The sequence below is a fragment of the Hesperophylax consimilis genome, chromosome 19 (assembly GCF_061612785.1).
Source record: "Hesperophylax consimilis isolate HC1 chromosome 19, BYU_Hcon_1.0, whole genome shotgun sequence".
Classification (NCBI taxonomy): domain Eukaryota; kingdom Metazoa; phylum Arthropoda; class Insecta; order Trichoptera; family Limnephilidae; genus Hesperophylax; species Hesperophylax consimilis.
Window position 1 is genome coordinate 25,406,552 of NC_142854.1, and position 25,009 is coordinate 25,431,560.

At 38.4% G+C, this 25,009-nt stretch overlaps 1 protein-coding gene across 1 annotated transcript in view; it reads right to left on the bottom strand.

Moving 5' to 3' along the window:
* Window positions 1-822: 822 nt before the first annotated feature.
* The window catches only part of LOC149415044 (prion-like-(Q/N-rich) domain-bearing protein 25), a 58,246-nt gene continuing 34,059 nt past the window's right edge, over window positions 823-25,009 (bottom strand). Inside the window, exons 4-9 of the mRNA XM_089643063.1 lie at window positions 16,482-16,631; window positions 12,595-12,735; window positions 11,225-11,357; window positions 7,357-7,493; window positions 4,316-4,482; window positions 823-2,258 (exon numbers count right to left, since the gene is read on the bottom strand). Coding sequence (XP_089499189.1) covers window positions 2,082-2,258; window positions 4,316-4,482; window positions 7,357-7,493; window positions 11,225-11,357; window positions 12,595-12,735; window positions 16,482-16,631 — 905 coding nt within the window. The 3' untranslated portion in view covers window positions 823-2,081. The remainder of the gene's footprint in view (window positions 2,259-4,315; window positions 4,483-7,356; window positions 7,494-11,224; window positions 11,358-12,594; window positions 12,736-16,481; window positions 16,632-25,009) is intronic.

The window sequence follows — 25,009 nt, forward strand, 5'->3', positions numbered from 1 at the left end:
ATACATTGAAGAGTGAGTTGAACCGTGAATTATGGGAAAGGAATGAAGCAACCGCAAGCAGGGTTTCGCGTCATTTGCAGTTACTTCGATCCTTTTCAATAATTCGTGGTTCAGCTTATAAGTGTAAAATAGCATAATATAATATTAAGAACATTTAAAATCTCTTCTAATGATGATATTTATTTCAGCCTAAAAAATCTGAAAACATGCAAAGAAAAACAAGGTTAAAAAATAAACTCGTAATCATATATGGATGTTATTTTTGAAGATTCCCTCGATAGAAAAAAATCGCAAAGTAAGCTCCGAAAATTATTAAAAACACGTTTTATTCTGTTATTTAGTATGTTATAAGCATGAAAAAATTCACAGTGTATCTTTAAATGCTACTAAAGCATTTGTCGAGAAATTTTTGCTCTATTTCAAACGAGTCGTGTTTTATTAAATATTTTCACAATTTTTCCTTAATAATTATCCTTTTTTAATATTAAATTAATTAACGCCATTTATGAACACATAGATTATAACGAGTCGCAATTAACCTTAAACAAAAAAATTGAACTTGTTAATTGAAAAATATTTTTTAATATATATAGTACATATTATTTATTAATATTATAAATATTTATGTACAGTAAAAAGTTGCCATTTGTACCTAGTATTAGGTACCCAAAAATATCAATCGCAATTTAACCAACTTAAATAATTGGTCTCTGACATATTGACACATTTAAATAACTTTAAAAATTACAAAGTATTTAAGCCTGAGATTATAATAACTAACAGATAGAAGAAAGCATCAGTTAGATTGTGAATATAGCCCGGTATATCAGTTGTTTTTTAAGTTCGGCTTGGTTGGAATGTCAAGCTTAGCGAGGCTTGTAACATAATTCGTTGTAAGCCTTGCCATCAGCAATATTACACATATTGTTTATGATATTAATAGAGGAATGTGCTTCTTTTTTCTATGTAAAACCAAATTACTGTCTACATGAGTGTTATATCTATGCTCTCTACTATCATCAGGAAATTGAGAGCTTTCAAAATTTCAGAGCTTCACTTCAATAGCATGGTGCAATACGCGAGGATACTAATTTTAAACAGTGTTTGTTTTGCTGGAATCAATGCACTATTCATGAAATTATGTCGAACAAACTGATGAAAACGTTGTCAGAACGTTGAAAAATTCCTCTTATAATATCTTACTAGACTATTTGTCTATTTAAGATAGTTATCAATTAATAACATCAAAATCCCTCATCGCTCGTTGAATATAATAATCCGAACTGATAAAATTAGGCAAATTATGTGAATTTCGGTGAGATGGAAGAATATAATTATACGTCATACGTCATATTGGACATTAGTTACTGCTAACGCCTCGGCGACTAAAGCTTAAACCAAGGATTAAGCTGCTGATTTAGCCCACTTAAATTTGAGTGAGAAATGTCGCACATAGCTAGGATACGGACCGACTGATATACCGGGACAATACCTGATAAGAATCGACTGATTGGTAAGAAAAGTTAATAGCTGTGAAGTTCCATCAGCTTCATTTATTTATTTACAATTAATTAAATATAAATTTTTTAATTGTTCAGTTCTCTCGGAGATGGTTAGTGCATCTAAAGAGATCGGTTTGTTTTAAAACAGCAGATTGGGATTTCAGCAGGTATTTTTTTATCGGCAACCATATAATTTTGAGCCTGAAAGACTGAAGAATGTCATTTATAGAAGACATTCTTTGAAAGATCGATCAGTGCTATTGATTGACTGCTCTATTTAACAGGATTACCCTCCGTTATCAATTATTCTTCTCGATAGAATCATGCCAGAAGGCATCTAAAGATATTATAGGCATTTTATAAAACAGCAGATTGGTATTTCTTTATCAGCAACCGTATCGGAAAGTTATAATTTTATCTAAAAGTCTAAAATAAAATTCTTGATTTTAACATTGATTTGATTGGTCGATGCAGGAATGCTTCCCGATAGAATCGTGCAATTATCGATATCGGCATGCGACAATACAGAAGATTGACTTTTTTTAGCGGGACATTATAATCTTGGACCTAAATGACTAATCACAACCAATAAGCAGCCTGCTGCGCTAATGTTGACACGGCCAAGAGCGCCGCGATGAGGAAAGCGCTAGTTTTGATGGATGACATTGCACCATCGTCAGAGTAAGCGGCACAGCCTTTGCATGTGCAAATTCCTTCCTTGCACTGGCCTGCTTCGTTGGCTTCTGTAAGACACTCCTGCAAAGATAAAAACAGCAAATGTAACGCATGTTTATTATGTACACAGTTGCAAGGTATCGATTCTCCAATCGGTCTCGGTCTCGTGGAAGGTAGATAGATACGCCAAACGTCAAAAGCTATTCCACTCGAACAAGGAGTGCGTCGAACAAGGAGTGCGTCGAACAAGGAGTGCGTCGAACAAGGAGTGCGTCGAACAAGGAGTGCGTCGAACAAGGAGTGTGTCGAACAAGGAGTGCGTAAAACAACTCGTTGTTCGAGTGGAATGACTTCGTCGAGAATTGATGACCAGGAACAAGCATCTCCGTTAAGTTATTAGTTAACTCCCGTCTGGACAGGTTATTTATTGTTTTTACAATTAAATAAAAAATCAAGCTGTGAAAAATATTTTAAAAATAGCAAATATTTTTTTTTTGTTTGACTAAAGATTGAACTTTCAACCACAGGGACTGTCTCCTACACTGACTCTTGTCACTGTAGTCAACCGCGCTAATAATTGAACCAAATCCTGATTGGGTAGGACTGACATTTATTTTGTATATTAACTGCTGTAATGACATTTAATTTCAGAGAAATGCGTATATTTGCGTGATTGCCACCAAAAGTTGACAGAATGCATTGTCATTGACAACGAGTCTATCTGACGAGTTTCAGCTCGATCGGATGTCGGGAAATTTCCACTTCCAAGATTTGCATTCATTCATTCATTCAGAAACAAAATAGAAATTCAAATAGATCCTCTACATAGGTAGCCTTAAGGAAAATAATTTCCTTCATGGCTTGTTATCTTTGGGCATGCTAAACGGAGGGCATTTTTAAGGAAAGTAAGTAGAGAAAGTTCTGGGAAGGAAAAAGGTGTGAGGGGTGGGTAGGAATTTGTGGGTCAGTATATCCAGGAGTGATGGATGAACGAATCCATCCCTCCGACTGAGGTGCAAGGGGATGGGTCGAGAGAGTCCTGCTGCAGAGGTCAAAGGGTCTGCGGCCTCTTCCGATCCCGCCTGTCACGCAGCTGGTAGACAGGCACATCCGCCGTCAACACCTGGACAAACATCACCCCATGAACCCGGGCTCCCCTGCTAACTCACCGGAAGCTTGCCAATTGAGGTGACCTATGGCAGAGGTGTTGTACAGTAGTACCTATGGCAGTACCCATAACCTCAATTCCTTAGTAATAAGTAAACTTGAAAGCGGGTCGGTAATTTTGAGTCCGCACCAGGCAAAGTATATCCTCATATTGAAGAGAGTTCAGAAGAAATTCCTAAGATTTCCTCTACACAGGCGAGGATGGCTACTAGTCGTTCCTCTGTTCTACTGACTTTCTTTTGGGTATGCTCCGAATTATCCATCTTCGGGGATATTACAGAAGGTATATACACATTTCTTCAGACTGTTTCATGGATGGTTTGAAAACTAGGCAGACATGTAGAGCCTTATTTCTATGTTCCCGATGGTTATTCCAGCCTGCAGGACTAACAATGATCCTGTCGGTGGGGAGAACAATCTTGCTGTTGAACGGAATCAATTCGGATATCGACATATTTAGTATCGAACGAAGCTGCCTTTAAGTAAGCTCTGTTACTACTAGTACAGTTGAAACCTACTTTTTATATTTATGTAATTGTCCAAAGAAGCAAAGCTAGCAGTCCAAAACGGAGTAGAGTAAGAATAAAAGGCTGATGTAAGCGTAATAAGTAAGATTAAGAAAGGGATGCTTAGATTGTTTGGGCATGTAGAGCAAATGAATGAAGAAAGTATGACGTGAATGTGAATGGTAGAAGACGTAGGGGACGCCTGAGGAAGACATGGCACGATCAAATCACTTGCCATGTCAAAAGTCAGAATAACAGAATCTGTGAATGAGGCAAAGAGTGTGTGCCAAGACCAAGTTGCTTGGCAGTCTGTTCTCTCTGCCTACTCCTGCGATGAAACAGCGTGATGGTTAGTTATTTTGTAACTGAACAATTTTCTAATGTTTCTGAAATAATAAATTGAACAGAATTGAAAACCGCCTCCCAAATTGATATAGACATGATTTCATGTAAACAGATTATTACCTGGTCTTTGATGCACTTCTGTCCGGAGTATTTGGATAGGAAGCAAGAGCCCTCGGCGAGGTGAGCGCCCCACTGGCACCGACACTGCTGGTCGATGCAGGTGGTACCATTCAGTTTGGCCGTGCATTGGGCCTCGATTTCACAAGCGTCGTTTAAAGCGGCCGCGGCTGCAATACGAAACACACATAACAATCAGATTCTAGCATCCGTAACGCTGTTCAAATGTTGACTAAAGACGGACGAAGCGCAACAATGCGTAATAACCCAAAAATTCAATCACCCTCTGGACTGTATTCTCTCTTTAACACCGTGTAAACCAATCTCAAAGTAATAATAATTTATATAAATGACATTTACGTATGCTTTAAAAATAGTAACTTTGTTTTATACGCGGATGACATGAAAATTTATAAAGCTATACAGTGTTTACCCGATTGTATGGAATTGCAAAGCGATCTTGATAATTTGTGCGTATATTGTGAATCAAATTTATTGTCCTTAAACATATCTAAGTGTCACTCGATTACATTTACTAGAAATAAAAACAAAATCATCTATCCATACAACTTGAACAACAAACCTTTACAACCTATGTCTACGTGTAAAGATCTAGGTGTTTACTTAGATAGCAAATTAATTTTTGACAAGCACATTGAACACATTATTTCTAAATCCTACAGAATGCTAGGTTTCTTATTAAGAATATGCAAAGTTTTCAAAAGTGCTAAGAATCTGAAAATGTTGTTTTGTTCATTGGTCAGAAGTCCACTGGAGTATGCTTCCACAATATAGAATCCACAATATGGAATACAGTAAAACCCCTATTTTACGTTTTTTAAGGGACTGAAAAAAAAAAACTTAAACGGAGGGAAAATGTAAATGGGGGGTATTGAATTTTATTTTTTATTACAAAAATTGTGTATATATATATTAGGGATACTGAAGAAAAGAACTTTTTATTTTTAAAAAATCATGTATATCATGGGGGGGGTATTGAAGAAAAACACATTTTAAATTTTAAAAACTATGTGATGATCGCGAATAATGTCAGAAAGAAGCGTCACAAATCGAGTTGAAAACCGAACAAATGATGCTACAGTATTTTACACATGGCTAAAATTCAAAAATGTCGGCCAATCACCGCGTTATGCACCGTACCCCGACCAATCACGGCACGGCCAGCTAAAATTGAAATATGTCGGCCAATCACCGCGTTGCGCGCCGTAAGCCGATCAATTACGGCACGGCCGTGTCAAGCCCGCGAAACTAACATTTTTTTAATATTTTCGACGTAAATTGCGGGAAAAAAATCGTAAAAAGAGAGTATCAAATGTACTAAAATATATCGAGACTGAAATAATTACGCGTAATTGGCGAGAAAACGTTAAATCTGGGGACGTAAAATCTGGGTTTCACTGTACATAGATTTAGTAGAAAGTATACAGAATAAATTTTCGAAACATTTACTCAAGAAATACAACAAAACTACAAATAATATGTTAACTTTACAAAAAAGACGCACATTGTGAGACCTGTTGTTTCTACATAATCTGCTAAATAATAAAATAGATATTCCCGAATTGCTATCCGTCATTGGTTTAAATATGGACCCCCAGGGGTCGATATCGGCTTGCTGGGGGTCTATGTCAGCGAGAAAAAAAATTGGGGGTCCACGAGATTCAAATGGGGGTACATACGAGCGGACCCCCATTTACCTCAACTCAATATTTAGGAGTTCTGTAAATGACACAATACACCTAACACAAATAACGTAGTTTACGTAATACTAAAAATAGACTGAGAAATTACTTATTTGATATTTCTATTTTTATATTTCGTAAAGTTGTTTATTGAGGAATATAAATAAAATTATATGTTCCTTTTCTCGTCAGTATTAATATATTGAAGCAAAACATTGCACATCGGAAGACGCGATTTTTCCTAGATTCCCAACTTGTTTTTGAAAAACGTCCAGGGTAATAATGACGTTCAACATTTAAATGTTCTTCACACAGACTTCAAAACTAAGTTTGAGGACATTTTGACTGTGGTAGTGGAATGTTTAAGAATCGGATATCATATAACAAGAAGAACTGATCGGAATAAGCGCTAACAAAGAACTTAAGGGGTAGTTCTGTAGGGCCAGATACAGAAAGAAATTCCCGTTGCTTATCCTGCTCCATTTTCATTTGGTGTAATACCTCACAAGGGCGCCCCTGTCTGCACAATGTAAAGACAGAGGAACTATACCGCCACCCGGTTGTTGGACAGGCGAGGGAAGGGAATCTTCTTACGAAAAAGAGAAATGATTATCACATAGAACGTTAATAGTTTTAGGAAAATTAAATATTTGGCAGGCAGGGGGTCTACGGAAAAAAAATATATTTGGCAAGTGGTCTACGGGACAATAGAGTTTGGGAACCTCTGGTTTAAATGTTCCAACGAGGCGTACCAGGCACACTACACTATTTCATATTGAAGCCAACAATACCAATGCAGCAAAAAAACTCAGTAATTACTCGCGCAATCACAACATACACCCATTACGAAAAATTGCTACATTTAGACATCTTTCATGATTCCTTTCTAACATACAAAACTAACTTATTAAATTTCTTAGCATGACATATTTCAAAAATATTTTCACATCATTTTTCAAAACTTCTATGTATTAACAGTCAATTACAATTCGTGAGCTTATTATAATTCTTGTTTTTAATTCATTTATTATTATCTATCCACACACTTCCTTCCTTTTATAACAATCTCAGGCGAAATTACGTAATGATATTTTATGGACATACGTAATAGGTACTACAACTATGTAATAATTAAAAATATCTAACTGTATCTTATTGTACTGTGTATGTCTTAACAAATAAATACATAAATACAAAATGAGATAGCATAACTTTTATGAAACAGTGTCAGGCTGAGATATATATCTCTCAAAAACAAGTTTCTCCCAATTTGTGAAGTATCTCCCGAAATTGTCCAAGGGGTTAAAAGTAATAGATTTTATAAAGTAGAAGGAAGCTAACCTCTCAAGCAGCGGAACTCATCGGGGTGGACCACATAGCCTTCCTCACAACGGCACACCGATTTGCAACGAACGTTATCACCGGAACAGTGTTCATCATCTTCACACTGGTCTCCAAGTACTGCATCCTTTAGACATCTGAAACAACACATTATTTCGTATTTATTATCTGGAATCCACATTACTGTAAATATAAAAACATTTTAGAATTGGTTATAAATAAATTCTAAAAGACTTGTGAGACTACTTTATTTCATCCCACATGTGGCAACACTAACTTAAATTAATCCGCCGCTAGACGCAAGCGGGCACCAGTAGAGAAATCTTCATTCCGGTTCCAACCTTCGATTCTACCGCCACTATCTTTACTTTGTCTACCACAGTCTCCGCGTTCTGTAAAATTGTAAATTCATCCTCGCGAATAAATTTAATTAATATCGCAGACACTCATTTTTTAATCTCCCATCTCCTGAACACGATTTACGGTTCCGGCAGCCACCGTAAATTACAAATACACACACACACATTACTGCCACAGACTTTTATCTTTCAAATGTGGTCCACATCATCACCTTAGATCATACGACTTGCGTCTTGCATAGTCATTAAGATGCTTAGGCCCAGAAATTTACGTGTGACAATTGTTTACATAAAATAATTTACGGTCATCTTTATACTAAATTATTTTATTTTTTTTTAAATGCGGAGACGGTTTACACGTAGTTCCCATGAGCACTTAGGCCATAGTCCCATTGTGCTCTCCCATTTTACCTCAATCCTTTAACAGCAACCCAGTCTCTTTAATAAAGTTCACCAGGGTTGTTATTGGGTATGTGGCTATGTCTTCTAGTTCTACTGTATGTCTCCGCAGGTATCTGAGCCTAGTTCCCACCAGGGCAGGACATTGGCACCATAGATGAATTGGAGTCTCTTCATCCTCTTTACATTTCCTGCATCTGTTGGTGTTTTCCACTCCCAATAACTGCATGTGTCTCCTGAGATGGCAGTATCCCGTTAGTAGTCCTACCAGTTCTCTCAGCGAGTTTCTGTCCATATCGAGTAGTTTCTTGGTACGTCTAGGGTCTGGTCCTTTTATGAGTACTTTGGATTGTCTCATTCCAGGTGCCCTCTCCCATTCTTTGCGGTGCTGGGATTTGACCCACCTATCAATATGTAATTTTGTGTGGCAAGCTGCTACTCCTATGGCCGGCTCGGATCCTACAAGTGGTCGCCCCTTTCCTTGCTAGTTCGTCAGCCCGCTCGTTGCCCTCAATTTTATTTTATTGATGGTAGCGAGTTCTGTAAGAACAGTCCTGGATTCCATCACCAGTCTTGAGTCGCATCGGTTACTTCCCAGTGCCATTAGGGCTGCCTGGCTATCGGAACATATGCATATGTTTTTATTCCTGTACCCAATACGTATATTCTCCTATGCACAGGCCAAGATGGCTTTCGTCTCAACTTGAAACACAGTACAGTGTGCAAAACTCTAAAAAGTAGTTGACCGATATCGCAGAAAATTTGTAAGATTGTTCTTATTAGTGCTAGCAGTGTTTTGAATGGTAGAAGTCGGGGAAACACAAGGAATACTTAACGCAATATCTCTGCTCCTGAATGATATACAGAGTGGAATTAAAGGCAATGTAATGTGGTATTTTAACAGTAATATTGTTGTATACAGTAGTGAATGGTGGAAGAAGTTGGAGACGCCCGAGAAAGACATTAGCAATATTGAAGCATTGCAAGATCTACTAATATTGAAATAAATGTTCCCAATTACTATTGTTTGAGACGACATAGCATGTTTCACCTGAATGCATTTAAAAATAATATCGCTTATTTTAGCTCTCTAACCCAAATGTGTCGACTATATAATAAGTAGTGTGCTGAAGTAGACATTTTCGTTGTTAATTTATGCAGATTCAGAAAATGTTCACGTTTTCGCGCGTATGGATCCACCAGAGGATTCTGTTGCGGTAAGGGATTTTCCTTCGGAAGTCTATCTATGTTTGGATTCCCTGAAGGTTCAATGAGGAAAGAGTCCACCGAGGAGACCTCAGCTCTCCTCTTCACTCCCCCGTGGTTCCCCAAAGGTCCCTAATCAATGTTAATTTTTATTTTTTTTGAAAGGTTCATTTTTTGGTCGAATGAGTACCTAAGGAAATAAAAGGACCACCGCAGCAGAGCCAAAAGTCCTGGGAAAACTCAGTCATGGCACAAACTCCTCGCTTCGTTCACATTCATACATCGACTCATATACACCCTTTTAAAATTTTGATAAGATTAAGACTTCTTTCACATATACAGGGTTTTCCAATAAGAGGTGTTATTTTGAATAGCCCGCTATTTCAGTAGATGTTACTTTTGAAGGTGTCATTTTTTTGATATTTGACAAGTAGAAACTACGCCATTAATAAAAATGGAACGATACACGCTTCAACAACGCATTGAAATTATTGAAATTCACTTGAGCGAATCAAATGCAAATCATCTTGAGTGATGAAGCCCATTTCCACCTCGGTGACTTCGTCAACAAGCAAAATTGTCGCATCTGGGGCTCGGAAAACCCAAGAGTTATTGTTGAAAAGCCTTTCTATCTTCAACGTGTGACTGTTTGGTGCGGTTTATGGTCTGGCAGAGTCATTGGCTGGAGCAACAGTTACGGTGAATGGATTGCGCTATCGAGAGATGATTAATGATTTTTTATGGCCAGAATTGGATGGTATTGATCTAGACAACGTTTACTTTTAACAAAACGGCGCTACGTGCCACACAAGCAACGAAACCATTGATCTTTTACGATTGAATATCAAAATAACACCTCTTATTGGAAAATCCTTATCTTATTTAACATAGCCTTAGAAAAAGTTATTCGTGACTCAGGCATTGAGAAAAGAGGAACGATATTTGACAACTCTGTGCAACTATTGGCTTACGCTGATGATATCGACATAATTGCGAAAAATCCTGATGATTTACAAGACGCCTTCATAAATCTTGAAAGTTCTGCCAAAAATATGGGTCTTGTAGTAAACCAGCAGAAGACCAAATACATTGCCGTAGGATGTACCCAACAAACCCCATCTCTCGTATGTGGAAGCCAAAATTTTGAAACGGTACCAAGATTCACATACCTGGGCTCCCTGATAACAAACAATAACAACACTACAGAGGAGATCCAGAAGCGCATCGTGAATGCAAACCGCTGCTATTTCCGCCTACAAAACAAATAAAATCCAGACTGCTTTTCAGAACCCTTAGTGTACAAAACACTAATTAGACCAGTGCTTACGTACGCAGCCGAGACGTGGGTTCTAACTAAGAAGAATGAGCGAGCACTGGATGTTTTTGAAAGGAAAATTTTGAGGCGCATCTTCGGACCGGTTCTAGAAAATGGATTTTGGCGCAGACGTTATAACAATGAGCTCTATACTCTGTTTAAGGAGCTAAACGTCACAAAGTTCATGTCACTGGGAAGACTTCGGTGGCTAGGTCATGTGGAGAGAATGACCGAGCATCAAGAACCAAAGTCCCTGCTGAGCTCAAGACCGATAGGGAGAAGGAGCCTGGGAAGGCCAAGGTTAAGATGGAGCGACAACGTCCTCAAAGATTTGTCTGCCTTGGAGCTTCGAAACTGGAGAGAGCTGGCGCGGGACCGAGATGAGTGGAGGAAGACTCTTGAGGAGGCCAAGACCCACCAGGGGTTGTAGAGCCAAAAGTGATGATGATGATGATTGGAAAACCCTGTATTATGTATACTTTATACAACTATTATAGTTGGTACCTTTACAAAGAGATTGGCGTAGTAATCATATGATTGTGTTGGATTCGGTTGGGTCGGGTTAGGTTAGGTTAGGTTGCATTAGTACCTGGTGCCCCCATCTCTTGGGCTGTGAAGAATGTTGCAGGCGCACAGCCCCTTGATGCAGAAGGCCTGGTTGCCAAAGGACTCGTCAGGCCCGAGGTAGCAGTTCTGGGTCACGCCGCACTTTTGCCCGATTACTGGAACATGACAAATTATAGTATTATTGGGATGGCAAGATAATAGTCAATAGACTGTAATAACACAAGGCATATAGCCGAACCCAGTAAAAAAATAAGACTTCTATAGCCTCTCCTCTGAACACACAACGGCAAAAACATACCATATGCGTCTATCAAAAACAATAGCATTCGCGACTTGCAACTCTCGACTTGGAAAGACTGCATCTCTTCACCTTACTATACACATTTCTCATATGCCATAACATAAGAAATACACTATAAATCCCTCGTAATTTATGTTTACAAAAAAAATATATGTTTCTTTGTTTGTCCCCTGTAAACTTAAAACTACAGGACCGATTTCACTGAAAATTTCAAAGTTTGTTCTTATTAGTGTCAGGAGTGTTTAGAGAGAGGTTTGAATGGTAAGCGAAGTCGGGGACGCCCGAGGAACACTAAACGCAATATCTCGGCACTGGTATGAGATGCGGAATCGGGGAAAAGTCTATATAATGTAGGTTTTTGTGATAGTAACAATATGGTATACAGAAGAGAATGGTGGAAATCGGGGACGCCTTAAAAAACTTATAAAAAGTAAATTATTCAATTCTTTAGAATAATTTTAATTCCACATATACAGGGTGTATCGGCACTAACCCGACAAACTTTAACCAGCTATTCCTTAGCACATTTGGAGTAAAAAATGTTATGGGCACTTTGCTGTCCGGTAGCATTTTTTTTTCAATTAAAAACAAAAAAATTAAAAATTTCCACACTACATCACTGTCATTGGCATTGCTTTTCGTGTTCAACAGCTGTTATAAGCAAGTATGTCGAAAAGCGTCTTCGCTCTTTCGCACACACTAAATAATAATAGTTAAAAATGAGACGAATGGTGCCGTGCCATTTCGTTGTGATTGTAAAAGCGCGCCAATATAGGTACAAACGTACATTATTCAACGGAATTCGAATAAAATATTGCCAGACGGGTTTTCAAACTTTGACAAAGGATAAAACAGTGGTGACATGTGGTGAAAATATGAATGAAAAAAATTTTATTAAAAAAAACGTTACCGGACAGCAAAGTGCACGTAAGATTTTTTTCTCCAAATATGCTAAGGAATAGCTGGTTAAAGTTTGTCGGGTACGTGCCGATACACCCTGTATAGATCCAGGTTTCGTGTACACTAGAATTCCCATAACCCCGAGCAACACCAGGAACACATTGGCTAGTATATAATAAATTAACACTTACTGGCAGTGGCGTAGCATCTTGCGTCGTCGAAATGTGCGCCTTGCTTGCACTGGCATGCGTTATCCTTACACTCAGAATTCACTGAGAGTCGCTTCTGGCACTGAAGATCTTGGACACAGACATCACCCACGTTCCTTGCCTCTGAAATCAAATATACATTTTTGCATGTTAATAGTAAAAAAACAATAATCTTACATAACCTAGAATCAGCAGGTAAATCTGATCAAAGATCTCCCATTCTCTTGTGGTCCTGTCGGCTAGAGTTTTTTTTTTTTTTTTTTAATATTAACTCCACACAGGAGGCCCTGAAGAAAATAATTTCCCTCAGGGCCTATGTCATCTTTGGGGATGCTGTGTGGAGGGTCTTTTTGTGGAGAGGAAGGAGTGATAATGGGTCTTGAAGAGTCCCCTGTTTTAGGAGGGAGGAATCACAGAGGCCAGCAGTTCGTTCCACAGCCGAGCTGTTGAACTTAAGAACGAATCGTAGAAGCGACCCGTTCTCATGTGACAAATGTCAACCATGTACAAATGTTGGGCGCGCGTTTGGCGTGTATCCCGACTACGCACCGGTGCCGAAGGGATCAATGACGCTAGTTCCTCAGAGCATCTTCAATTGTAATACCGATAGAACAAGGACAGCATACCTACCTGACGCCTGCGCTCTAAAGATTGCAGTCCGTTTGTTAAGATTGGGGAATCTATCAAACGGACCGCCCGTTTTTGCACAGAGTCAAGGGTTTTTTTCAGGTATTTAGGGGCTCCGGACCAGAGATGGCTGCCAAATTCGACAGTAGGGCGCACTTGCGATTTGTACAGGGTCAGCAGTTGTGTACTATTAAAGTATCTGCGGGCCCTGTACAGTACGCCCAGCTTCTGAGAGGCCAACTTTACTCTGGCTTCGATGGAGCCCCCGTACCGGAGCTGGTCACTTATAGTTACACCAAGCATATCAATGGAAGGCCTGTTCGGATGATTGCTTCCGTTGAAGGAGACTAGATTATCATTTGGATCCCTTTTAGACGTAATCAGACAGGATTGGGTCTTTGAAACATTAAATTCGACGAGATTATTTTTACCCCAGGAGGAAATACTCTCGAGATAACCGTCCATTCTCTGCTTCAAAGCCCTCCGAGCCGTTGGAGTTTGTGTGCCCTTTGGGGGCTTGTCAAACAAAAAGCTATCATGAACTGTACTGTCATCCGCATAACAATGAATCGGTGCACATGTCAAAAGGTCATTGATGTGCAACAAAAACAAAGTCGGAGACAAAACCGATCCCTGTGGGACGCCAGCATTTATGGAGTGTGAGGAAGAGGTGAAACCGTCAACAACCGCCTGAATCGACCTATCCCTTAAAAAGTCAGCAATCCACGTACACAGGGATGCGGGAAGTCCGTAAGAAGGCAATTTGTTGACAAGTCCTCGGTGCCAGACCCGGTCAAAGGCCTTGGATATGTCTAGTGCGACCGTTTGGGTCTCACCGTGACGTTCCAGGCACCGCCCCCAAACATGCGTCACATACGCGAGAAGATCACCGCACGAGCGGTTCCGCCGGAATCCGTACTGACGGTCGTTGATAATTTTGTTCTTCTCGAGGTATGTGAGCAGTTTGTCGTTGATCACACGTTCCATCACTTTGGACAGAACTGATGTGATCGCTATGGGGCGGTAGTTGGCCGGGTTGGAGCGGTCACCTTTCTTGGGAATAGGGTGAATTACCGCTTTTTTCCAACCAGAGGGCACAGTGCCACACTTCAGGGACATTTTGAAGAGCTTTGTCAAAACTGGAACTATTTCCGCAGCACACCTCTGCAATACCAGGGCAGGTATTCCATCAGGTCCACTAGCTTTGTTAACATCGAGCCCCCGTATAACGTGGAGTACATCCCGATGCCGGATTCTCCGCTTTTTCATATAGAAGCCGCAGTGAGGAACCGACGGCGGAACAGCACCTCCGTCGTCGAGGGTCGAGTTTTCCGCAAACATTTTCCCTAATAGGTTAGCCTTTTCGGTGGCGGTGTTTGCTAGTGAGCCGTCAGGTCTGGTAAGAGGTGGCAAACTGGGTTTGCAAAAATTCCGACCTATTGAGCCCGCAAGCGACCAGAATGCTCTGCTGCCATGCGGGCAGGCAGCCAGCTTTTTGCTGATCTGCAGGTCGTGTTCGAATTTTGACCTATTAATGATTCTCTTGCATTCCTTTGCCGATTTGTTGTATGCTGATCTGCTTTAGGGCGTTCGAGATGTGTTGAAGGCTCGGTAAGCCGCGTTTTTTCGTCGAACTGCTTCGGAGCATTGTCGACTGAACCACGGCTTTGAGCCCACGCCAGTTTCTTTAGAATTCGATTGTATGAAGCCATCCATCGCCGATTTGATGACTTCACCAATCTCCTGGGCACATCTTGAAGGGTCCGAAGTCCGAAAACAAACAGCTGACCACGGAAAGCTGGTCCTGTCGGCTAGAGTGAGTTATATTATAGTCTCCAGGTTTCTTCAGAAGTTTCTTCTGTTCCATCGTCTTCGTGGGGGTCACGTCTTGCCAATGCGCCACCGGGGATGGTTTAAGGGTTCCAAGGACCACCTTCTAGTTCCACTTCTAACTGTATCTTTTCAGGACTACTGTGGTTTGCTAGAAGCTGTAGATACTGTTTTTGTGTTAGAGGCACTATTGCATTGAAACTTGTTCCACTATTAGAACATGATAAGTGGTGCGCGTAGACCAGACACGGTAGTTTTAGTTAGAACGCTTGGAGGTCATTTGGAGGTTAAAACGTGGAAGCTAATTTTAAGCTTCACGTCTCTAAATATCATCTCGGTTATATAATTTGTTGTTCTTTTCTATTTTCCCCTAATGGTGTTCCTCTTTATAAATTTTTTCTTTCCACTAGCTTCAAGAACAAGAACAAATTGCCTTAGGTGTTCTCACCCAAAAGTTTTTGTATAAATTTATGTTGTGCCGTATAGGGTCAGTTTGTGGGGGCTTTTAGAATCATTTAATAGTGGCTTTATTTAAGAACAAGTAGAGTATTGACCTAAGAACCGATACAGGGAGCCATCTGGTCATTAAAATGTTCGGGAAAGTGGTAGGTGCCCTCGAGATCTCAAGGTAACTGCCTCACATCCTAGAAACCTTTATAGACTAGAGGTATAAGTCTGCTTCACTCCCTGCCCTTTTGGACTAAAGGGTGCAAGTCACATCAGTCTACTGAAGAGTCATTGAGAACTCACTGGCATACCAATGATTTAAAAAAAGAACCATCTCAAGCAGGATTCTCTCTCCCTTGGAAGACATAGGACTCACTAAAACTGCATTCGGTGTAGTCACAGTAGCCTTGTAGAACATGTATTTTCGTATGGTGTGGGGTCAGAGGGGAACATCTAGGTCAGTGAGCCAGTCTAGGGCCTCAGGCGTCGCCTGTGGACCTTCATCAATCCCGCCGAGGAGTGAATGCAGCGGACATTCGTTGACCACATGTTCGGTGATGTGCACAGCATCACAGTCACACATCGTCGACTCTTTAAGGCCTATACATCATGTGGGCACAGCAGGTGTGGGAGGACCTCATCCTATTGATGGCAGACCAAAGAATACGAGGCATTTCAGCAGAGAATCCATGTCGCCAGCACATGTATTAATACCGCGTGTGTAGGTAGGGCAGTGAGTGATGCGGTACACGAAATAAGTGGCCACCGACTGCAAATTATGCCGCTACATTAGGGGCCGAAGACCTACAGGTCTCCCGGCCAAGGAGAAACATTAAAAAAGGTGAACATTACAGTTATAATACCTTTATTTCGTAATTTTTTTAAGACAAAAACAACCTGTGAAAATAACTGAAAAAAAATGAAAGATTTTAAAAATACATATTAATAGTGGTCCCAAAACTCACCCTTGAGGCATTCCCTGTGGGTGGAGTTGAACATACGAAGGAGATAGTCATCCTTGCACTCGCAGTAGCCGCGGTCCTCCGAAGAGAGCTTCTTGCAGAAGGCATTGTCCGGACAGTCTATATCCTTAACACAGGTGTTGCCTTGCTTCCCTGCAAACCAAAATAAATACAAATATGTTAAAAACTGGCAAAATACTGTTTTGGATGTGTGTCTACTTTGCTGTTATCTGAAGTTGTGAAGCTATTGAAATGAAATTTTCATAACGAATTTTGCCTAGTACAGGATAATATTTATTGTCCAAGCTCTGGACCCATTGTCCTAGTGTGAACAGAAGTTTGGAGCACAGAAGAATGAACCAAGACATTGTCCTAGAGATAGACGTGCAAGCTATCTCGGCGGGACATTGTTTTACCCCCACCACCCCGCAAGTCGGTATTGTCCACGTGTAAACGCGCTTGGACAAGTCAGTAGAACAATAGCAAGTCGCTCTGGCAACAAATACAATCTAGCTGTTGGGAAGCTAGTTAGCCAAGAGCTTCGCAGATGCACCCATAGAGAGCAGTGCAAAGAGCTTGCTTGGAAGTCCGCAAGATGGCAGCCAGTGGCCAGTAGTCGCCAGGGCCAGTGGGAATACTCCCAGACAAACTTACTTTTTCAAATCATAATTAGACAGCTTCTAGTTAGGTCGACTATCGAGTCACCATTGCAATACGCGAAGTATTAATAAATCCCTGATTTATCACAAAGAACCATTTATTTATAATCTCCTTCCACGACGAGTTGGAAAACTGTTTGTGGGAACACAACAGCTTCACAGATGCACTCATAGAGGGCAGTGCAAAGAGCTTGCTTAGAAATCCGCAAGATGGCAGCTAGTAGTCAGTAGTCGCTATGGCCAGTTAGGCTGCTTCCAAACAAACTTGGTATTTGCAGATCTCATTTAGCCAGCTCCTAGTAAGGTAGACTATCGAGTCACTATTATAATAAGCGAAGTATTGAATAAATCCCTGATGTAACGCAAATAACTTATTCTTTGAAATCTCCTTCCACGACGAGTTGGAGAACGGTTTGTGGGAACACAACAGCTTCACAGATGCACTCATAGAGGGCAGTGCAAAGAGCTTGCTTGTAAGTCCGCAAGATGGCAGCTAGTAGTCAGTAGTCGCTAGGGCCAGTGGGAATGCTCCCAGACAAACTTACTGTTTCAGATCTCAATTGGCCAGCTTCTAGTTAGGTCGACTATCGAGTCACTATTGTAATACGCAAAGTGTTGAATAAATCCCTGACGTAACACAAATAAATTATTCTTTACAATCTCCTTCCACGACGAGTTGGAGAACTGTTTGAACACTACAATCTTGGTATAAAATTCCTAATTCTGCTTATACATTTGCATTGTTGCTTCGTTCCTTTCCAATAATCCGAGGCTCGGCTCGCGTTATAATGTTAACGTAACTATTTATTGTAACTCGCGTTGTCAGCATTCACGGAGCTGTGACAGGACAATATTGTATTGTCTTCTGTATTGTCCTCTTCTGAACTTTGCATTTTGGATCACGAAACACGCATACATAGCATTTATTTTATTCTATGTGTGTACTGCATAAATAATTTATGAATCGAGTCTCAAATTATAGAATACAATATACCGTATTGTATTGTTGACAGTTGATACAACACCTTATGTATGTCATTTAAATAAAGTCCTAACATTGTAGGTACAAATAGTATTTACACAGTCCGAAATAGGACACTCCGTTGTCACTAATTAGCAATATGACTAATTCGCTTGATGACTGTTGTAGGTAATATGTTCACGTAACAAATAATCTGCAATAAGTCTAAGTGTGTCATCAGCGTTGGAATTTAGCCTGGTTTAATTTCGAATTGAATGAATAATAATGTATTTTTTCCTGGTAGGAAAATTTTACGGTCAAAGATGGTTTGAAAGGGAGATATGTAATTCAAGCGTTGGATAGTGCTATATGATATATAGGGTTTTCCAATAAGAGGTGTTATTTTGAATAGCCCGCTATTTCGGTGGATTTTACTTTTGAAGCTGTCTTTTTGCTGACATTTGACAAGTAGAAACTACGCCATTAATAAAAATGGAACGATACACGCTTCAACAACGCATTGAAATTATTAAAATTCACTTGATGAGGCCCATTTCCACCTCAGTGGCTTCGTCAACAAGCAAAATTGTCGCATCTGGGGCTCGGAAAACCCAAGAGTTATTGTTGAAAAGCCTCTCTATCCTCAACGTGTGACTGTTTGGTGCGGTTTATGGTCCGGCGGAGTCATTGGACCTTACTTTTTCGAAAATGAGGCTGGAGCAACAGTTACGGTGAATGGATTGCGCTATTGAGAGATGATTAATGATTTTTTATGGCCGGAATTGGATGGTATTGATCTGGACAACGTTTACTTTCAACAAGATGGCGCTACGTGCCACACAAGCAACGAAACCATTGATCTTTTACGATTGAATATCAAAATAACACCTCTTATTGGAAAACCCTGTACAAGGCGATTAAAGGCGTTGGATTACCAACAACACCTTTGCTAAAGGTCGTCGTAAGTGGTTCGCTCCGTTTGGTATCTTAGCAGGGGTGTAAATGAGATAGGCCCTGAGGGAAATTATATTCTTAACTTACTTCGGGCGCACTGACACGCCCACAAAAAATTTCTATCGGTATTTCCTATTTATGGCTTCGAAACCATGGAAACTAAACCAAGCATTACCACGAACTTAGAAGCCTTTGAAATGTTAAAGGCCTCCGTGGTTGAAAAGTAAATTTTGTTCTGTTAAAATGTGTTATTTCTCAATTTATTCATTTAAAGTAATCAAAAATAGGTACTAATTTCGGTTGTGTGTTTATACTGCGTAACTTTGATTCAATGAACTCTATAACTCGGATTTGCTTTGAATTTAAGTGTCATTTTCAAACGTAGAACTGTGAGTGAAGAATTCAGACAAGTGATAAAGTACCTACCTATAGTATAATGTTTTTAACAAAAAAATATTTTAATTATTTTTTTCAAAATTGGAACTGATTTGTCAAGAATTCAGACGATTCCGACATCGACACCTTTCAGAATCTAAACTTTCTTTGAAATGGATTTAAAAATTGTGTTTGTTGACCAGATCTGAATAGTTAGGTACTTCCCTGCCTTCCTCTGCACCATCTCCTTTCCCTCCCTTCAGCCTTACAACGTACCCCAATTGGGGATTCCATAATCTCACTGGCACGATGGTTAGGACTCTTAAAAGTATTTTGAAGAAAAAACCAATACATCCAAAAAGTACTTGCGAAAACACAGGATTTCCAGTTACATAGATACGGCATTAACACATAATTAAGAGAAAGTTTGAGTGGCTCTTTGTCCACACAAACATATTCCCATATTTCCTCTCTAGATTTTGATACTGGTGCAAACATTTTTTTATTATAAGATTGAGATCGACCACTGGTACGTCCCATGTTTTGCTTTTTCGATAAGTTACTTCTTGCCTAGTTTCAACGCCATCAACAGACGTTTAGTATACAAATTTAAAATGTATTTTTTTATATCAAAACGTGAAGTCATAGAATATTTTTTTCTAACACATTTGGTGAAAAAAACATTAAAAATCGGTTGAGTTTTGGAGGAGTAAACGGTATTACAAAACCTCATTTTGACGATTTTATTTGGGTATAATCTTAGACGAATTAAAAGAGAAGATAGATTGCTGAGACAACATGCGTGGTTGCAACGTACTAGGTCCAGTGGACGTACTTGAGATTTACCGCGTTTAGAATCGCTCATAAGTTCGTTCGTCAGACAAGCTGTCACAAACACGTCGCTCTAGGCACAAAATGACTTCCTGCGCTTTTGAGAGATTAAGTATTTGATGTAGTTTCATTCCGTTTGTAAATACACAAAAATCACTTATAATTTAAATAAATATAATATAAGGCTTTTGGCTACCCGAAATCAGCGTGTCGAAATAAAATAAAGCGAGATAGAAAACGCAGAAACACGTAAGTGAAGGAAGGACAAGCGTGTTTCGTTCCATTGTTATTAATGGCGTAGTTTCTACTTGTCAAATGTCAAAAAATGACAGCTTCAAAAGTAACATCTACCGAAATAGCGGGCTAATCAAAATAACACCTCTTATTGGAAAACCCTGTACAATGCTCTACCAAATTAAACAAAAAAATAACGGAAATTTATATATTTAAAACAAAGGTAATATTATTTCCATCTTAAAAATGCACCCAGTTTTCAGGTTTTCACTTTTTTTCAAACTATTAATCGTCTATCTATCTATATAATTAAAAATGTTTTGTGCGGTTTATGTTCCGGCGGAGTCATTGGACCTTACTTTTTCGAAAATGAGGCTGGAGCAACAGTTACGGTGAATTGATTGCTATCGAGAGATGATTAATGATTTTTTTATGGCCGGAATTGGATGGTATTGATCTGGACAACGTTTACTCTCAACAAGACGGCGCTACGTGCCACACAAGCAACGAAACCATTGATCTTTTATGATTGAATATCAAAATAACACCTCTTATTGGAAAACCCTGTAGTATGAAATCTGCAATGTTACTGTTAAAAAAACTACATCTTATATGGACTTTAATTCGACTGCGTATCTCATTCCAAGTCTTCCTCGGACATCCCCGACTTTTTCTAGCATTCAAATCACTCTCTAAACACTCCTGGCACTAATAAGAACAAACTTTGAAATGGACAGTGAAATCGGTGTGGTAGTTTTTGAGTCTATAGGGGTCAAAGAAAGAAACGTTCATTGTTATATCTTATTGTTATATGTGATACAGTTTAACCCCTACAGGGTGTCACTGACATAAACAGAGCGCTAGAGGAACGACAGTTAAGATGGTATGGGCACATAAGACGGAGACCACCAGACCACACAGTGAAGCAGGCAATGTCTATAGAGCTTCAAAGACAGTCATCCAGAGGTAGACCAAAGAACTCCTGGATGACCCAATGCTCCAAAATCCTACAAAGAAATGGCCTAGATGAAAGCGACACTCAGAACCGAAGAAGCTATAACCTGAGAACGAGAAGAGCCGACCCCAACAGCCTACCTAGGCAATGAGTTGGGATCAAAGATATTAGAAGAACGAGATATGCTATGTTGGCCGCCGGACCGTAGCCGGAGTACTACCTAATTAGGGTACTTTGAAAGGTATCGGGACGTGTACGCACAGAAATCTGTTCTATGTATTAGTGCGGATACCTAAGCGCAAGCGAAGGTGTGCAGTAGTATTGGTGAACAAAACCGGCGACACTCGGCAAAACAATTCCACTCAGTACGAACTGCGCATAGCACATCTCGTTCTTCTAATATCTTTGGTTGGGATAGTGCTAGGAAGAAGAAGAAGAAGAATACTATTTAATAATAATAGTTGAGAATAATAGTTTAACCCCTTGACCAATTTTGGGAGATATTCCTCAGACCATAAACAACTGTAAAGTCTTTCTGGGAGATATATATCCCAGACTGACACGGTCTCATAAAACATATGCTATCTCATTTCGTATTATGGTGAGACACGATTTAATCTTTGCTAGACAGAGAGCATAACGTGCATTCAGTCTGCATTAAAAAAATTATCGTAAACGCTTCAAAAATATGTTAAAGTATGGCCTTGTTTTTTTTAAATACAAATCTACAGTTTTCTTCTGAAATTTTCCACTCTTGACCTTCAAAACTGGAGGAAATGTAAGATTTATAAAATATTTTTTTATTTTTTTTTATATATTCAATAATATTGTTATTGGGTTTATAAAAACAGTTTATTTTTAAACAAGTTCTGCTGTGTAATTATTATTACGCGTGACAGCTGTTTCGCCCTCTGAAGGCATTATCAAACCTTGATTAAAAATAAATTGTTTTTATAAACCCAATTACAATATTATTGAATATATAAAAAATTTAAATTCAAATGGAGTTCTACAAATTAAACTTAATAATCACGCTAGTCGTCCGTCTGTCTGTGCGCTTAGTTCTTCTAAACTACGCAACGGATTTTGATAGGGTTATACATATATATAACACTTGTATATTTATAGAAAGAGCTAGTTTTAAATAATTAACAAAATCAACTCATTAATCAAAATCATCAAAAATATTTCAATATAATAATTCGTGAAATTAATATGGTTTTCGGCGTTTAGTTTTCATGAAGTCGTCACGTACCTAATACTAAAAGCTATTAAGTTTAGCCGCGTCGTTTCTGTTAATATTAATGAGGTTAACATATGCCATGTTACGTATTACATATTAGACGTGTAATTATATGGATTACACATCTGCCCTCATGATGGACACTGCAATGCCGTCCGAAACGTTGGCTAAAGAATAAGGTAGCGCAACACGGCATAATACCCCAAAAACAAATCACTATAATACTTTTGGTCTTCAAAATTTCAAATCATACCTCATTAATCAAAAATGTATTAATCGAATTGAAATTCCTCAAAATATTTTCGGATAACAAAGCGATTTTGATTAAAATTTCTAATCTAAATGTCAAATTAATATCAGTAAACAATGTTCACAAACAGATACACAAACTTCAATGCAGTCTACTGTAGATATTGTAGGTACAAAAATGAGTATAAAAAATAAATGGCATATTTAAAATCGATTACGTTATAGCGTTAAAAAAAGAAGAAGAGAACTGAAGAAGGTTTAAAAGTATATACGAATAATAGAGGGCGACTGTTGAAAACAAACTGAATAAACACGACTTGTTAAAAACACAGCGAAATCAAATGAAAAGTAGCATTTAAAGAAACACAGTGATTTTTTTTCATACCTATAACATGTCATCTAAATGAACCAGCTGTTTTTTATAAGTTTCGGAGCAAACTTTACGTTTTTTTCTATTGAGGGAATTTAATTCAAGTATTTTTTCTAATGAGGGAATTTAATATAAGTATTTTTTTTCTATTGAGGGAATTTAATATAAGTATTTTTTTTCTATTGAGTGAATTTAATATGAGTATTTTTTTCTATTGAGGGAATTTAATAGATATAAGTATTTTTTCTATTGAGGGAATTTAATATGAGTATTTTTCTGTTGAGGGAATTTAATATAAGTATTTTTTCAACTCGGCATGGAATAGAGATTGTCAAAATAATATGTGAAAATAACACATATTTACTAATTATATTTACTTTTAAGCGCCTCTGAGGTGATATCTCACAAAAGCGGCGCTATACAAATCATCCAATAAATAATAAATAAATAAAACTTTCCAACCGTTAAACGGTGTTTTAGTTACACATTGAATAAAGACTTTCATCTAATGACGCGATCGCTCGAGTGTATGTCTAGTAGCGACGCCCTCGACTGCATAGTTAGTATGACGATTTATAATCGTATTAATCGAGTCCCTTGAATTATTATTTTATCAGATAACAACATGTTTACTGAAGTTCTAATCAGAAATACAAAAATTATCTCACAATGTGCTTAAAAAAACGAACATTTCCCGCTGGCACTATCTATATTAAATTATATTTATATATTATCATAAAGCTAGTCTTTCAAATATTTGTTTTTTTTGCGCTTTTGAAGTAGCTACGTAACTATTTGCTAACTGTAACAAAACTAAAGTCCAATATATACATAAAAAAAGAATTATTTATACGGAAACCCGACAAAACCGAAAAGGTGTCATAACAGAACACTTTTGAATAAACTAATCTATCCTAAGCTAATATAGTTTTTTTTAAGTCTATATTATCAAATACTTTAGATAGTTATAATAATAACGCTATCAGTCATAGATTCAATATCGGAGGCAGAAAAATGAATCATCAAAAGTTATTTATTTATTTATTCATTTTCGGGAAATCGACCGTTTACATTTAATCAATTTGTACATAAGTATTATAAAGTAAAATAAAACCAATTATTGATTTTCTCCTTGTGACTTTACCTCTACTGAGACAGCATAATAAGGAATAAGTAAATTAAATTTGTGAGAAAGGAATATGAATTTAAAAATGTATACAAACAAAAGATTATTTAAAACGAAAAATTTACAAAACAATACATTTATAGCCATGGAGAGAGGTTGTAGATATAAATCAAATCATAATAGAGATATAAACAATACAGACATAAACATTATTCACAAACCATCAGAGAAATATTATTTTATGGACCTCTTGTATTTGGTAAGTTCGTAACTAAAAATATCAACCTAGGATAATACGGTATTGTAATTATTATATAGTCTGTTCAGGCAAGAATTCTGCTTAGAGTTCGTTTTGCATTGATCCACCCTGAACAGGACAGAAGAGCGCGTTGAACGCGCAGGTACATTGAATAGAATCTTGTTTAGCAACTCTGGGCATTAAATATTATTGTCTACTTTATACAGAAATAGTGCATCCTTATGATGCCTCCGTACACTAAGTGAATCAATTTTAAAGTATGAAGCTGCCTCTGCATAATTATTAAATCCTACAAACGACTTGTCACACAGATAT